At 32.1% G+C, this 18,205-nt stretch overlaps 3 protein-coding genes across 6 annotated transcripts in view; 2 read left to right on the forward strand and 1 right to left on the reverse strand.

Annotated features, from left to right (window-relative positions):
- Positions 1-18,205, forward strand: part of LOC118743389 (PDZ domain-containing protein GIPC3-like) — a 169,779-nt gene that overhangs the window by 81,955 nt on the left and 69,619 nt on the right. The gene's annotated exons all lie outside the window — the stretch shown is intronic.
- LOC118743395 (general odorant-binding protein 99a) lies at positions 8,550-9,590 on the forward strand. The gene is made up of 2 exons (XM_036476035.1): positions 8,550-8,696; positions 8,810-9,590. The coding sequence occupies exons 1-2, from the start codon at positions 8,655-8,657 to the stop codon at positions 9,194-9,196; spliced, it is 429 nt and encodes a 142-aa protein (XP_036331928.1). The 5' UTR covers positions 8,550-8,654; the 3' UTR covers positions 9,197-9,590.
- LOC118743392 (polyadenylate-binding protein 2) overlaps positions 15,635-18,205 on the reverse strand; it is a 95,561-nt gene continuing 92,990 nt past the window's right edge. For all 3 annotated transcript variants that reach the window (XM_036476032.1, XM_036476030.1, XM_036476029.1), the window contains exon 5: positions 15,635-16,085. The gene's annotated coding sequence lies outside the window, so the exon portion shown is untranslated. The remainder of the gene's footprint in view (positions 16,086-18,205) is intronic.

The raw sequence follows: 18,205 nt of genomic DNA on the forward strand, positions 1-18,205 counted from the left end.
TTTCGCTAACTCGAAATTTTTTGAAAAGGTTCGCAGAATGGCACTAGTGATATTTGGAGTTCTAGACTAGATATTTAAATTTCCGTTACAACTATAGAAAATAATATATAATAAACAAAAAATGCTATTTATTACTTATAAAAGCAATACAATCATCATCGCCTATATCCGACGTGTTTTTTTACCACTGCGAAAGGTTAAAATTAATATGCACTTGAATTTTTAAAAGTATAACCATGTGAAATTAATAAAAAAACACGATCTAAATAAGAATTGTTTCAAAAAAAATTCATATTATAAATGAAAATATAAATTTTCTTTTTGACTAATTGACTCTGTATACATACATAAAGCGCTTTTTAGAACTCTTAATATAAATATAAAGTGTACTAAATTTGCGGCTCTTGATTCTATGAATTATATGTTAAAAATAGTTTAGCCAGTACAGGCTTAGATGGATCAGTGTGGATTTCGATACTATCGACGATATATCGATAGTTTAAGCTATCTCTATCGCAACTATCGATGGCTATCGATAGTTTGACAGCTCTAGCTCACACCCCCTAGGATTATTCCATAATTAATGAAAATATACGCCTATTTTTTATTTTAAAATCAAAAAATATTTAGCTGTTGCTCTAAGCGCTCAAAGTCTTCCATGTATTTTATGCGAAAAAAAACAACTTTTCATAGAAATAGTATAGAATTCTTGAAAATCAATATTTTTCGATCGGAAAGTTCTGGTTCTCTTCAGGAGACTTCCAATAACAATACCCAATTGTTTACTTAACCATTTGTTAATCCTAAAGATTTTTTTATCCCCCATTGCATTTACTGGCATTTTCTGGAGGTTTTGGCGGACCTATAAAATATAGTTTTTATGAAAAAATGGTTAAATGAATAATTTGGTATTATTATTGGGAGTCTCCTGAAGATAAACAGAGTTTTCCGATCGAAAAATATTGGTTTTAAAGAATTCTATACCATTTCTACGACAAGTGGAGCGACCTCTAAATATTGTTTGATTTCGAAATAAAAAATTTGGGTTATATTTTTTCGGTAAAGAACAACCTTAAGGACGAGATCATAAAAATTCCGACTTAACCTTTTACACATTTTTGACCAACCTAATGTACATACATTGTATATATGTACATACATAGTAGATAATACGAATGATCGCTTCAACAAAACCTTAAAAGATATCTGAACTAACGCCACGTTGACGATTTTAAAAATCTCTCACCACATTTCACAAAACCGCTTTACAAGTATTTTATTTTTCTGGTAAGAAAATAAAATAGTTATTATTTTTTTAATGTCGGCGAACTGAGTCTTAATGGCGTGCAAATATTTACCGTTTAAAATCCACACAAAGTTTGATTTTTTTCCTCAAAATTTTACAGCTCAGAGTAGGGTTGCCAACCGTACTATGTGTATAGTATTGTACTATTTTTTGGGTCTGCGTACTATATACTGTTGGAAAAAATATAGTATGCAAAAATACTATATTTCTTCAGTTATAAATATAAGTATATTTCAGTAATTTTCAAGAAAGAAATGTTTTAAAATGGATGACATTTATACTGAAAGAACAATATTAAAAGAAATATACCTTAAAACAAAGGGTCCACAGATCAAAAATGGCAACATTTTTAAAAATACTTAGGGCCGAATTCACAGGGCGTAGTTAACTCAGAATCGAAAGTTTTCAGTAGAAAAATCTGTAGTTAACTGTCGATTCTGTGTTAACTACGGACTGTGAATTTGGTCCTTAGAAAGATTTATCAAATTTACTTAAAATTATTTCGCTTAAGAAAGAGTTTTTTCTATTGAGATTGTGAAATGGTGAGATGAGAGAAATAAAGCGACTATCTCACTAATAAAAAATGAACTTTTGATTTATATTAATTTAAATATTGATTGCGATAAAGCATATGCTACTTTCAAAGACATATAATTTTTTATAGAGGAAATGCATAAGAAAGAAAGATGTACACTTAAAAAGCATTTTTACTTATTTTTAAAAAAATACTATATATATATTTTAAGTGTACTATACTTTTTCAGATTTTTTGAAAAAGTACTATAAATTTCTTAGAAAATGTTGGCAACCCTAGCTCAGAGGCATTTTATGGTGTAATCTTTGTCAATTACAGGGTATCTTCTGAATTGAATGCTCTAGAAAAGTGTCCACTGCGGCGTAACCCTAAATAAATAAATATAAATAAGAAGAGCTACAGAAAAAATATAAATGACAAACTTGTAGATAGGAAATTCAATTTCTTATGCCGAATTTCCACTACCATTTAAAAAATGCCACGTGGAAATGAACTTAATCGCAATTTTTTTTTTATGTAATGACACGATTGTTGTCGAATGGAAATTTGCGGCAAAGACTCGAAATTTTCGATACGATTCGACTTCCGAAAAACGACTTGCATTCGACACGACTCGCAATGAGGGTGAATATCATTTTTTGTTGGAAATGGAATTTCCTACATGTTTTACATTTACAGTTTTTCTGTAGCAATTGTTATTTAGGAGTTAGGAGCAAAAAACGAGAATTTCACCTACCTTATACTGTGTTCACGTTGAGCCATAAACTCGAGTTTATGGGCCATTTTGGAGTTTAACATTAAACTCTGCTCTTAAATACGGAGTTTACCATACAAACACTTAAACAGCAACTTTATTTGGAGTTTAAAGTTGAATTTTTAAAAAAATAGAAAACTTAAACTTTAACCTTTTATTGGTTTTGTTTTTTATTTGTGCCGAATGATCTTGATATGGTTGAAATCAGCATGAATAGTTCTATCGAGCCACAATTTTGCTTTTTTTTATAGCTAAACGGTTGGTATTCTACACCACGGCTACTTCGGACTATTTCTGTCTAAATCCGGGAGTACGGGAACAGGCTAAATGCGAATAAGAAAAAGTAAACAAACAAATGTCAAATTAATCTCTGAGTTTCTTAAACACCCCAATGAGAATACTTGACAGTTTTTCATAAAGACAAAACGATAAACTCGAGTTTATGGCTCAACGTGAACATAGTATTAGTCGAGCAGTTAATATTAAGGGCTCAAATTTTCAGAGATATTTTTTAGGTATTTCCCCCAAATTTCGAGGTGGGAGTGAAAAAAAGAGTCGCGAAACAATGCACCCCAATGTACATACATAGATACATACATACGTGCATATGTATTTTTTTGCTAAGTATTGTACATTTAAGTACATGTACATATGTATGTATGTATGTATGTCTACTGTAAATAATGCATACGTACATATACAGTATTGGACATATATATAGCACCCCCTTTCAAAGTGCTATTGTTCGCCACCTATGTGTAATTATTTATTTTTAAGAATTTTCAATTAAAATAGAGTTCATTCTCTAACAAAACTAATATAAAGCCAACATTAAAGCTTTTTAAAAGACTACAAAAAAACGCAACAAATTTTAACCCAAATTTCAAACTTTTTTCTCAGAAGTGTTGGAATTTTCCGAGTACGGAGTTTTATAGCCCATTCAATTTCAGTCTGATAATGTGCAAGTTTCACTTTTTTGTCCCATTTGCTTCCATATAACGAATAAACACAATTCATTTTTGTAAGGAAGAAAGAAGTTTTGTTATAGAATAAACTGTATTTTAATTGAAAATTCCTAAAAATAAATAAATAAAAATGGGTGGCAAACAATATCAATTTGAAATGGGGGTGCTATTTCATTGGCCAATACTGTATGTATTTGCATAAGTATATGTTTTAATTTAATAACAAGTATCGCTTAAAAACATACACACATATGTACATACAATCATGGCTAAAAGATGCCCGTCGAATCAGTGGGGGCATTGTCTGCCCATTTGTTTGACCGAGTCTGCAGTGACCAACACGCAAAGTTTCATTCGCGAATGAAAGACTTTTATGCTCGTATGTATGTATGTACATATGTACGAGTATTGGATGAGTACATTTGAATGTATGCAGAGTGAAACTTTTCATTACAGACATTTTAGAAGATATGTATGTATGTATCGAAGGCTTATAATATTCAATACCCTCTATCTGGTCTAGAAAATTCTCCCTATTTTTAAATATTCAAAAAAATATTTTAAATCTCTAAAATCGTTCAGTCAAAAAGATGCACCCACTCTCAGATTCTTGAATACGTCTCATTTAAAATGCATGCAACGTTTAACGGTTTTATGAAAAAGAAAGATAATATACTAAGGGCCGTTTTCTCAAGTAGGTTTAAGAATGCATCTATCCTTCAGACACACTTTTAACCGACTTCAAAAAAAGGAGGGTGTTATCAATTCGTCGGAATATTTTTTGTATTAACTTTTTTGTGTATCTTACTGCATAACTTTGGACCACGTTGGCCGATTTCTATGATTAAAGGAAAGGTGGTACCTCACAGGTGGTCCCATACTAATTTAGTTTAAATCCCATCAATGGATCATGCAGAAATTAAGGGTACTCTTAAATTTGTATATAAGAATTAAAGTCGTTTTTTTTAAGTACTTGTTTCAGAACAAATTTTGTGTTTAAAGGGCAGAAAAATGTTGAAACTTTAGGTAGCTCCTAGGTACCAGTCCTCATACCACTCTGCTTTAACCGTTAAACTTAAATTTGTTTTTGGTTATTTTATTCTTTAGATTTTAACAGGGATGGAAAATAATCATTATTTTGTCGAATTTTGACCAAAAAAATCAACAAGTTGTAATCGTCGTACAACAATTTTAACTATACTCACGTACTTGTGTTTTTATGTCCTAATGTAATTTACAATTATTTTAATTTTGCGAGTTTAATCAATAAAGATTAAAAATAATAATTAATATTTGAGTTTTGTTTTTTCGATAAAAATAATGAATAATTTTATGATTTTTATTTTTTCGATCAAAAATAATGATTATTTTTTGATTTTTATTTTTTCGCTCAACGATAATTATTTATTATTATTAAGTCTTATTTTTTTCACTTAGAAATAATGATAATTCAAAAAACTCAAAAGCTATACCCGCGTGATTTCCGATGTATCCTTTTCAGAGGTAGTGACACCCTTATAAAAGGAATAGGTCTCAAAATTGTAGGGTCAAAATTACAGTAAGTTGCGTCTGTATGGCCTTTTGAATTTTATGAATAATCATTATTTAGATTACCGTCCCTAGACTTTAGTACATTATCTTTCTTTTGAAGTGAGGGGGTTGTAAAAAAGTACGCAGCCCTGCATACTTAACGCTCGCATTTATAATTCTCTTGCAGTATGTATTATACATTTTAGGGATGGATACTGCTGTTTTTATACGAAACAATTGTTGTATACACAGAAGTAGTATAAATTTATCAGTATAAAGCATTAGGGTGGTCCAAAAATGTGAATAAGTAAAGTCGGAATTTTTATGCTCTCACCCCCCAAATTGTTCTAAACCGAAAAAATATACCCCTATTTTTGGTTTTGAAATCTTCATTCCTACTTTTAACATGTCTACCGTGGAGGCTACTTGGTAGGTTGGAGGCAACGGAGCATTGCGTGAATTACGGTTGGCCGTGGAGCTAATAGTTGCTGTTTGGCTTGAGCAACATGGGTCTGCAAATCGTGTGGCTCACTGCTTGTCTTACCTAAGACCTGAGCATGCATTTAGGTGACGACTTAATCTGTTCCAGGTATTGCCAGCCCGGAACAGAAGGAAGGGGAGCTAATCCGCAGCGAGGTGTATGTCTACATATGTCATTATAAATCTAGAATCTTGAAGATTAAAAATGTAGAGTATTTTCTCAGAACTTCGAACTTTGAAATTTTCTGTAAATACATCATGACCATACAATCATGACCACAGTATTTTCCGCGTTGGTGGCCTTCAGCCGCGTTTCAAAAAACTAACTCCCATCAATCCAAATCCGGTTACGCTGCCCCCAGCATTTCTCTGCAGAGCATTTTTCAACTTTCTACATCCTACACAACGACCTCTACTACTAAGCTTAGCGATATTTTTTATGCAATTCCTAATCATATTTGAACAACAGTGTTGTGGCGGTATAACAGAAAACCAGACCCAAAATTAATTTTTGAACCGAGTTTAATGCATCATTTAAAAATGAACCAACTACGAGGATTAGCTAATTAAAAAATTTGTACTGATTAGCAAATGAGGTAATTTTCGTGAGAAATCATACCCCACAGCAATAAAAAAATAAATATGTACATATGTATAATGTATGTATGTATATGTACATACATACCCAATTTGCCACAGAGCGGGGACGAATTCGAATCGAAGTTTGGTGAAGTCGTTTGGGTAGGGATGCAAATTTTGGAGGATAACATCGATACATCGATGTTTCGATGCATCCGAAAAATTAACATCGATGCTAAAATACATCGCCAGAAAAACATCGATATATCGATGGTTTCCGATGTTTCACAATTTGTTAGGTTGTAGTCACATTAAAACTTTTCAATTTCAACTCTCGGTAATTCAATTAGAAAAATACCCAATAAACATTTAGGTTTGAGCTCAACTTGAGGTTAAGTTGAGAACTAAGGTATTTCTCAAATCTCCAACGTTGTTTCTCAACAGTACCTCAAGTGGAGGATCATAGCGTTCTCAACAAAAAGGGCATTTTTCTTTGTATGCAAAAAAGGACTGTTTCTTAAGTTGAGAAAATCCTAGTTGTCAACTTGAACTCCAATTGAATTCTCCAATTGGTCTCAAACATATCATTGAAATACTGAAATTGAAATAGTAAAATACCTTATACCTTTTTGATTGAAACGACATTTTCCTCTTTATATATCTTAAGGTTTTCTCTTGATAATTAAAATTCGTTTTTCTATCACTTTTTACGTATCTGCGCGTCGGCTAGAGATGAGTTGGAGAATGAGTTGGAGATTGAAATTTTTAGGAATGCTTGATTAATTTTTTGTTTTAATATTGTACACAATTTGAAATTGGATTTGTATGATTTTGTTAAAAAAATTTTGAGCATCGTTTTGCAGATCGCTAATACATGCATGTTGTTGTTGTTGTTGTAGCGGCTACAACAACCCCGCCCAGATCGGTTGATATCTCAGTCGTTGTCGTCGAGTTCCACACTAACGGCAGCCCTAAGAAGCGTGCAGCCTCTACGGGGTCGGTCCACAGGGACCAAAGCCATTAGGATTGTCGGGTTTTCCGCTAATATATATTTTTTTGCGGTTCTCCGGCGAGTCGTTTTTGCGGACTGCCGATAAATTAGGCTTTTCATCGTTGCCGAACGTCGCCGGCGAACTCGCCGTCGGATGAAAAGCACACCAGACCAAGTCGGAAACGACGTCGTTTGGCAAATTGGGTATGTACAAATATAATCTATAGAAGAAGTACATACTTGCAGGCAACAACAGACTGCTATATTTCCAATTACATACATACATACATATATACAGGGGTGGAGAAAAATAGGGTGCGATATTTTAGCAAACCTTGTACAAAAATTAGGAAAAATAAACAAAGTTTCAACAAAATTTCTAAATTTTTAAGCAGAATTGAATTCTCGGCCTTAGGCCAATAAATTTTAGTAACGTACATGTGTGAAGTCGGTAGGTAAAAAGTCCCGTTGATGTTTGAGAATTTTTTCGCTGATGTTGTCACGCATTTTTCCCCACACAAAAAGAAAAATTTTAACAAGTATTTTTTCGCCACTGTAAAGTAAACAAAAAAAAACATATTGCAATTAGTTATTTGGACTATCGCTTCGTGAATATACATACATATGTACATATGTATGTGCATACCAAACCAACTTACATATCTATGTATGCAGTAATGTACTGCCTTTCAAACTTACATACGCACTGTACATATGTATGTACATATATATTAATGTAGGTATGAATGTATGTATGTACATTCAGCAATTAAGCCTGGTTGCAAATTGAAAATTTTCCAAATTTCGTGAATGTGACCCATCGTCATCATTACGACGTGACGAGATCAACGACTGTCTACTGGTATGTCTGCCTGATGGGAATCTATGCGCGTCGCAACCACTTTAGACTACTCTATATTGTACTAAGTGACAGCCATTAAATCCAGAACAGTCAGGTTGTATGTAGGGAATGTGCGATTAAGTTGAGAATGTTTTGTATTAACAGGGCAATTTGTGTGTTTCGGTCGCGATTAGTAACTGTGCGAATACACATGCAAAAATAAGTACGTTTGTATGTACTATTTATGTGCACACCTACACCCCCACACACACGAGCAACGACAAAGTTAAACAAAATGCACTTGAATACCTCCCGCTTCTGCAGATCAACCACTTAGTCCATATAAAATAATATGCACAAACACCCATATACATACATACATACATACATATATATATTAATAACATCCATAGAATCCAGATACACACATCATTAAATACGTACTTGCCATATGCGTGTTAGTATGAGAAGCGTAATGCCGATGGAATTGGCACCGACATCACCCACTCAGTTGACATGGACGCACTTGTTTTTATCGGAGCAACTATATAAGACGAAGTTCTATTCGAATATTTTATCAGTTAGTTTTCGAATTCTCAGACGTTTACAATTGCGCTAGCAACCACCTCATATATCCTTAGAAGCCTTAAAAAATAATATTTTCAAAATCAAAATGAAGTATATTGCCGCCGTTTTACTCGCCCTGTTCGCTTTGGTAAGTATAAAAGGAGTCGTAAAATCTTATCTTGAATACTATAAAAAAAAAACAAAACAATTTTTTTGTTCCTTACCATTAACCCCTTCTACTTGTCTTTTTTTTCTTTTCAGGCCGCTGCCGAGGAGTACAAGCTACGCAATCAGGATGATTTATTGAAGGCGCGCAAGGAATGTGTGGAAGCAAAGAAGGTTCCTGTCGATCACATCGAAAAGTATAAGAAGTTCGAATTTCCCGATGATGAGGTGACACGATGCTACATAGAGTGCATCTTCAACAAATTTCAATTGTTCAGCCCCACCGAAGGCTTCAAGACACACAATCTGATTGCTCAACTCGGTCAAAGCAAGGAAAATAAGGATGCTGTGAAAGCCGATATCGAGAAATGCGCCGACAAGAATGAACAAAAATCAGATTCGTGCACATGGGCCTATCGCGGATTCAAGTGCTTTATTAGCAAGAACCTGCCGCTGGTGCAGGAAAGTCTTAAGAAGAACTAAGATTACACGTTCACACAAGAAGACAAAGGAGTAAGGTGTTGCCGGCGGTGCCAAACAAACATCATAAGCCATCAAAAAACAACATACGCAAATAAACTACAATATTTAAACCGATGCAGCAGCAACCAAATGAGCTACCAATAGCTCAGACCAATGATCCAATATTTCTGTCTACTCCAACAAGTTACAAGGCGCCGGCAAAGTAGCTGCAAATGTTGATCAAATAAGAGATATGTAAAACAAATGAACATAGTACGGTTGAGTCATCTTGAAACGTCCTGTTATTTTCGCATTTAACTATTATTTTTTGTTCGCACATCAACAATTGTATTCATGCATTCGATGTTAACTTTCGACAAATAAAAATGAAATGAATTACAATGAGCAAAAAGTATGAAGCGTGATTTTCCGGGTTTTCGAAGAGGTCATGGATTAAATTTCCTTATTTGCTGCATACACTCATGGCCAAAATATTAGGAACGCCATATTTATTTTTATGAAAGTGCTAGTTAAAATATCCAACTATGTACAAAAATTAGGAAAATGCAACAAAGTAGAGTTGGCAGTAGAGTGAACCGTTCAGTTGTTGTTCACTCAACTTAGTGAACTAGTTCTTTAGTTCTTTTAATTCAAGAACTACCCAAGCCTACAACAATGTTTCACCAAACTTTTGAGGTTTTTAATTAAGTTTCTTAGAAACATTCTGAGTATGCAGTTCAATTTTAGTATAGTAAAATGCAAAATTTAGGTAGCTAATGGCGTTTTCGTTTCTACCAAATAATGTGGCCTTTTGATTGCCTATCTCTCTCTTTTCATGTTCGATTCTAAGATACGTTGGAAGAAAACAAAAAATTGCCAAAACTTACCCTCTATTATACTAAAATTTTATGGGCTACAAAAGAGCATACTCGAAAAAATTCTAAAAATGAGGATAGATACGATTCCTTGGAACATATTTCCGCTCTCATATGACTATATTTTTAAATAATTTATACATACATTTTTAAAAATAACATTCTTTAATAGTTGATTTCCACGTGATACTTTAATAATTTGCGTAACACTGCGGTTGTGATTGCAACTCGAACAAGCCCTTATTCAGGGCTATCACAGAATCCATCGTAGCACAGTGCTTCCCTTCCATATGGAATGTGGGCAAAAATAGAATTATGGACGGATTTTAATGAAAATTCGCTTCTTAGTAAAATTGAGGACGCTAAATTCAAAAATGGTTTTTGGATAACTTTCATACTTTCACTGTGAATGCAGTTTGAAGTAGAAAATTTGGGTTCTTGTGGCTTTTACATAGGTATGTACATATAGCTCGTTCCAAAGTAGTAGTAGTCCAAAGTGAGGTGTGAAAGGACAGGGCTTGGCATGTAGATGTTTAATAAAGTTTTTTTATTTTTTAAAAGGGTGGCCACCTGTTTCAAGATTTATTAAAATTATTTATCAAGTTGAATGAATTAGATATTACAAAATGGGTATCAATTGAACTAGTTTTGTAAATAGTTTACCTCTAAATGACACGTAGAAGGGTTGCCAAATGTTTAAAAAATCAAATTCACTTTAATTAAGGGAATAAGGTAACTGAAATATGTACATCAATATGAGTATAAGACAAATGAAAAAATTTGACATATTTAGCAAGAAATAAGTGGAGAGTAAAAACATTCCTGAGTTAATTTAAGAGTCCAGTAATTTAAAAGGAATGTAATTAGAACAAATCACTGCTTGACAATGTATGTATTTGTACTAAAACAACAAATACGATGGCGTAATCCTATGGTTTGCGTAATTATTATTTTATTTTAACTAAGTTCGACTTTACAAACAGATGGCAACCCTATTCGTAATATTTTTAAGCTAAAACCTTCTTAAACCTCTTTCGTCTGACTCCCTTATGGTGATACCTATCTATTTCAATTACCTAATTCCTTTAATTCAAGTGGAATTTGATTTTTTAAACAGGTGGCAACTCTCTACATGTAGTTAATACACATTTCGATTGATACCCATCTTTTAATAATTCATTTAAATTATAAAAAAAATTTGAATTTAATTTTTTAACAATCTAATTTTTTAACAGGTGGCAACCCTTTAAAAAAAATAAACCTTTTATTGTCCACGGGTTAAGGTTTTTAATCTGACACTTCATTTTTGAAAATGAAACGAATCGTGCAGATCTCAAAGCACTGACAAAAAATGAAAAAATTATTTTATGGATTAGCGAAAAACGCATTACTTCAGAAAGTGCAAAAAATTAGCAGGTTTTTATTTCTTCTTTTGAAAGCTAAAAGCCTGTACTATTTAATAAAATAATAAAAAATAACCTATTTTTACATATATTTTTTATTCATTCCATTTAAATTTAGCATTTTTTGAAATTTTGTTTAAAAAAATCGTTTTTTTTTTTGAACACCGCAGGGACACCCTGTGTTTAATTTTATCCCAAAATTTTAATTCCTGCAATTCTCTACTATCTATATGGAAACAAAAAACGTCAAACCAACATTTTATTTTAAAGAATATATTTTTGACATTTTTTTCTGTGAAGAGCTTACACCTGACTATGCTTTTATTACAATTCTTAGTATAAAATTTGTCGACTTTAGTGGCTTCCTGGCGGCATATAATTATTATATTTTAGGGAAATGTCTGTTTAATTCTTTTTAGTGGATAAATTGTCTTTACAGAAATACCAAACAAGTTCACATTGCAGATAACGAATTTTTCGATTTATGCCCACTTAGGCGGCACTGTGCGTAGCTTCGATTTTCGTGAAATCTACGAAAGTGCTATCACAGAATCCGAATGGCTACGAACGTAAGTTCGAAATTCGTAGAGGGCTTTCTTTTAATCAGTTCGTAATGAAGATTCGTACAGATACTCTAAGACGAGTTTATGCTGTCGGAACAAAATTTAAAATCACTGAATCTTAAAAATATTTGTTATACTCCAAATTTGTTATAGCTTGATAATTTCATATATTTGCGTAAATGTAGACGTAAAATACTAATGTCATACACGCATACTTAAATACATACGTACCATGATTCAATAATACAAGGTTAGATAATTATCGACAGCTGCGGCTTGACACTCCCTTACAAAAGGTTGCATTTACGAAGGACAGAGAAAGGGCAAGAATGCAATCCCTTGTTGCGAAAATGGTAGTAGAAAAGTACGCAAAGTAGGCAATTAGTAGTGAAATTTCTTTTGTAAATTCTAATGTATTTGCAGGAAATCTGGCATTTTAAACGAAATGTTGAACGTAATATTGATATATCTACGTGAATGACGTAATTTATGTGCTATTTAGCTGTATAAAAACTGCAAAATGACTCAAAATTAAAATAAGGCTACTATGAGATTGATGTAAACATCCAATGCTTATGTTTTCATCAGTTAAATATGCTTCATATGCATATACAAACAAAACGTATTGCACAAAAGCTTATACTTTTATTTCACACCAAAGCTACACTGTTTCCATGTAAATTTGCAAAGAAGCAACACGGTACCACTGCTAAGGGAACGGTGCGAGAGAAACAACTGTCGGTTTATCGAACCTTGTATTATTGAATCATGTATACATACATTCATCTGCTAGACGTTATTTCATATTTTTTATGAAGCGAGGAAATAATAGTTCAACAACAATTTTTTAGGGCAGAAACCTAATTACTTTAATATCATAAAAATTCTCTTTAAAAGAGTTAAATCTAAACTAAAAAAAAAAATTATAATAAAAAAAGAGACAAGAAAAAAAAGCTCCGCTGCCCGACGACTCGGTCGCGAACTCGGATCTCTAAATTGGCAGTTTAGCACTTTGCTCATTCGGTTGTTGTTGTTGAAGCGGTCATCGCGACTGCTGAGGCAGCGTGAACAAAACGGCATACATATTGCACTAGCTGATTTCGAATCAGCATTCGAAGCTAGCAAGGACATTTTCGAGTTCCCTCGGATTCAATGATAGCAATGTTTTCGAATTCGTAGCAAGCATTCGAAGAATTCGTAGATTTTCTACGATGGATTCCGTGATAGTCTTGATGGAATTTTCTTGGACTTAGCATATTTGCGTTTAACTAAATATAAACGGATATAAATCAAAAAATTACTTGGGTCTTTTTGGAAACGAGGCATTTTTCAATTTCCTTGCCGCATTCATCAAAATGTAACTTTTCTCTCTAAACCAGCGATACTTACTCGTAAGGAATGACCAAATAAATCTCCTGGGCGATGAAGGGGCCTCAACGCGGATTTACATACTAATATTAGCTGTGCGAAGGATTTACTAAAAAAAAAAAAACGACATTAAAATAAATAAAAAGTCAATTCGATATTTCGCCTTATCCTGGTACTGTGCAGCATGATAAAAAAAATAGGAAGGTACAATCGCTGAGAGGAATTTTTCAAATTCCTGACGTTTGCACACATTCTCATTTTCAATCTCGAACAATTACTTTGATCAATTCCTTTTATTTACTCTCAATTTTATATGATTTTAAAATGTTGGCAAACTTAAAAAAAATCATGGCCGACGAATTGAGAGAACGGTTTTACCTTACCATGATTCAATAATGAAAGGTTTTGTAAGAAAAACTTTCTCTCGCTCTAATTTTATCAATGACACTCCCACCCTACTCCTAAAAACAAAAACAGTGATATTTCTTTTCCAAATATCTTTGCAAGTTTTAAGAACATTTTTAAATTGTTAGTAGTGAAATTTTTACTTTTTAAATTTGAAGAAATGTTGGTTCTTCATTCGCTGGCGCCAACAAGACAAAATGGTTGAGCATCGTTGGACTACAGAAATTCAATGTAGGCTAAAAAAACGAAATTCCCTTAAATGCCGAAATATATTTGTCGATATTCGTGGAGACCTCTTGATTCGGCCAAGTCGCTGTAAAGTAAAGCATGCAATGGTTTTGGTAAATGAGCCAACGAAGGTATCCTGGTGTCTCCGAATGAGGCTTTGACGCAATATAACATTGCCAAACCGCATCCATAGGCCCAATCGTCACACGACAGTTCGGTTTAGTCAATGGCACGATGTATGTAATTGCACACTTAAAAGGTTTACGCACGAGGCGAATGTTGGCTGGCGACCAACTTTGTTGAAAGCGATTAGTTGAAAGTAGAATGCAAAGTTGAACAATGCAAACGCCTTTTTATGGCGAATATTTTTATATTTTTTTATATTTTGATATTTTTAATCATTAAATTTTTTTTCGGGCAACCCGGCGAATGGTTAATATTCTGACAGTTGTATAGTCTCCCCAGAATATTAAAAGTGCGACATCAAAGAATTCGAATTACCATATTCGAAACAATCGAGCCATATCCGCGAAGGAAACGTAAGCTCCAAATTTTTATATTTGCCGTTTTTTTTTGTTTAATAAATACTGCATATTTTCCACAAACAAATAGCTTCTTCATATCCATCATCTGGCAAACAAATACAACAAAAAAAAAGCTGAAAGTGGACCATCCTCCATCCATTCTCGAGTTATGCGCCATCTGACGTACGCAAGTTTGGTATATACATAGAAATATTTATTTTCAATAAAATCGGGGGTTATATTCGATGTAAATAAGCTTGTTTAAATTAAATAATTAAATCAAATTCGCTTTTGTTTTAAAATACCACCATTCACTATTATCCACACCTTTTTATGGAATTTAGCTCCCATTTTAGGAAGTGTAATTGAATTCTTCCCCTTTTTCTCCTGCTTCCATAAACCATCCCTGTGGGTGGGAGTGCCAAATTTTAGAAAAAAGCTACTTACAAAACCTTTAATAATTGAATCATGTTACCTTACTATATTTTTATCATGCTGTGTAGTACCAGTCAAAATATTGCAACTCAGAGTAGAGCTCAACGATCCGGAATTATTTGATCGTGAAGTCAGCCATGCATACATACATACATACCGGTATTAGACAAACATATTCATGTTTCCCCGCTTTTCCTTCTTCTACAACTAAAAAGACAGTTTTGAAGTTTTTCATAGTTTATTTTTATTTAATCGAAAGATATTTTTGGGGTCTTCTTAATAGAAGTAAAATTTATGCATATTTTTATATTTATTTTAAATATAATCGGATTTTTCATTTGTTTTTTTCCTAATTTTTTACGCTACATTGTTATTCAATATTTTGGTTCCGCTTCTTTACTGCCTTCAATTTTAAATTTACTTCTTTTTGTTTTATGTTTTGTTGATGTTTTTTCTGTGGCTTTCTTTTTAAATATTATCTTCTTTAATTCCTTATTTGTTTCTGTCCTTTTAATTTTTATTTATTAATTTTTTTCATCTTTTCACGATGCGCATTTTTTCTCTTTTCTTCTTTTTGTCTTTTGCTCTTTTGCTAAGTTTTTTTTTCTTGTTCTTAGTCTGCATCTTTCTTGCTTATTTTCTTTTTATCTTTTCTTTCTTTTGCAATTTTTTCTTTAAATAAGTTCTTTTCCTCTTTTGTAATCGTTGAGAACTTGTTGAGTGATTTAAAGTTAGGAAAATAAAATGGTTTAAACGGGGATGTTGGTGTGTTGCTGTTCAAAAAACATTATAACCCATGAAATAATGAAAATCCATATTTTTTCTGTTTCTGTTATTTTTTTTTATATCCTGCTGTTTTTCTTTCTTTCTCATGCTCTATTTTTTGCAGTATATTTGAGTTTATTATTTATTGTTGATCGAGTTTCGCTTTTTTAAACCCTTTTGTCCTTTTTTATCATTTTCTTTTTTCCTTTATGTTGTTGTCTATTTTTTGTCTGATGCTTATTTATTCATTAAATGTTTTGGACAGCTTTTTTTTAAGAAGATTGGTAACAACGAACGGTATGTATAATGTTTTTTGAAATCATTTTATATATTGTAAAAAAAATCTGAAATCAAATTAGCAGGATTAAAACAGTGTTTGAAATTATTGGGTATCACAGGTGAAAAACTTATTTTGATGTTTTTTAAATGGATACACTTTTCAGTGAAGAACATATGCATGTAAAATGTAAATGAGCAAAATACAGTAATAGGAATTATACATAATTACAGATGAACAATTTATAACAACTATATAATTATGGATACACCCATATATTAAAATAATCAAAATTAAAATAAACGTGCATCTTTAAAAGACTGAAAATTTGTTCCAAACTAAACTAAACATCTACAACACAATCTACTTCGTTAAATAAAATTTTTAGCCGACCAAATGAAAATGGGTGCATTGAAATCTATTGCAAGAAAGTATACATTTTAGTATATATGTACAGTATCGGTCATATCTATAGCACGCCATTTCAAAGTGATATTGTGTGCCACTTATGTTTATTTATTTATTTTTAAGAATTTTCAATTAAAATACAGTTCATTCTCAGACAAACCCCATATAAACCCAAGTGTAACAATTTGTAGAAAACTACAAAAAAGTGCAACAAATTTTCACCTAAATTTCAAACTTTTTTCTCGGAAGTGTAAGAATTTTTTTGAGTACACCGTTTTATAGCCCAATCAATTTTAGTCTGATAATGTGCAAGTTTCAAGTGGCTAAAAGTTACCGTTGATTTTTTAGAATTTTTTTCGCCAAAGGTGTTGCGGATTTCTTCCATATACAAATAAATTGAGTTTATTCATTATATGGAAGCCAATGCGACAAAAAAAATTCTAAAAAATAAACGGTAATTCGTAGCCACTTCAAATTTGCACATTATCAGACTAAAATTGAAGGGGCTAAAAAACTGTGTACTCAAAAAAATTCTAACACTTCCGAGAAAAAAGTTTGAAATTTATGTGAAAATTTGTTGCACTTTTTTGTAGCTTTCTACAAATTATTAAGCTTGGGTTTGTATCGAATTTGTCTGAGAATGAACTATATTTTAATTGAAAATTCTTAAAAATTAATAAATAAACATAAGTGGCACACAATATCACTTTGAAATGGCGTGCTATAGATATGACCGATACTGTATGTACATATACTACATATGTATATGTCGTTTAGAGCATAGATAACTGGGTCCGAGACTCTTGCACGTGTGAGCGCTCTCAATGTGTGCATTTTTATAACATTTTATTATATTGGTGCCACTAAGTAAAAAAAAGTAATTCTAAATTTTTAAAAATAATTAAATTTAATTTGTCTATTGAGTAACACTTCACTATTAAGAACATAAACATAAGCAACTTTAAATAAAACTCAAATTAATAAAATCACCAAAAAAAGTAATAGTTTTTCACAACAGATAATATATTAAAAGTTTTAGTTCAAGTGTAATACCATGTCTCTACCAAAAAGTTAACTATCTCAAATCGAGACGTTGCGGCTTTAACTCGAGTTTATGACCAATTTTGGAGTTAAACGTTAAACACTACTCATCAGCTCGGTAGTTAGCCATACAAATAATTTTTGTTTAACTCGCCTTAAAAACCGGTTTTAATTGAAGTTAAAGCGAATGCAACCCTTTTTTTACCGAATTTGGTTTGTGTCTTTGATAATCCAAACCTGCAACCAACTTGCCGACAGTTTTTTTGTGCTGATTTCAACCATGCCAAAATTATCTTCTAACAATATAACCTATTAAAAAACTAATGACGTCAAAATAAAGGTAATTCACTTGGTGTATATAATTTTTTCATTTTTTTATATTTTTAAGCCAGAAATACCTAATAACCGAAAAATATATATACATATATATTTTTTTTAAATGGCGTTTATTTAAAATATGTTTTCAAAAAGGTTATGCTGTAGACGTCGCGTAAAAGGTATTTAAATTATCTTTAAATTAGCGTCAATACGTTTGTGATCGGTCAAATAGTTTCCAAGATATTATATACATATAAAATAATATAAAAGCTAAACTTTAACCTCTTTTATTGGCTTTAGTTTTAATTTGCGCCACATAAACTTGGTATGGTTGAAATCAGCATGAAAAGTTCTATTTAGCTACATTTTTTATTCCTTAATGGCTAAACGGTTGGTATTCTACACCACGGCTACTTCGGC

Source organism: Rhagoletis pomonella, unplaced genomic scaffold (genome assembly GCF_013731165.1).
Source record: "Rhagoletis pomonella isolate Grant_MI unplaced genomic scaffold, Rhpom_1.0 Rhpom_scaffold_00007, whole genome shotgun sequence".
Lineage (NCBI taxonomy): Eukaryota > Metazoa > Arthropoda > Insecta > Diptera > Tephritidae > Rhagoletis > Rhagoletis pomonella.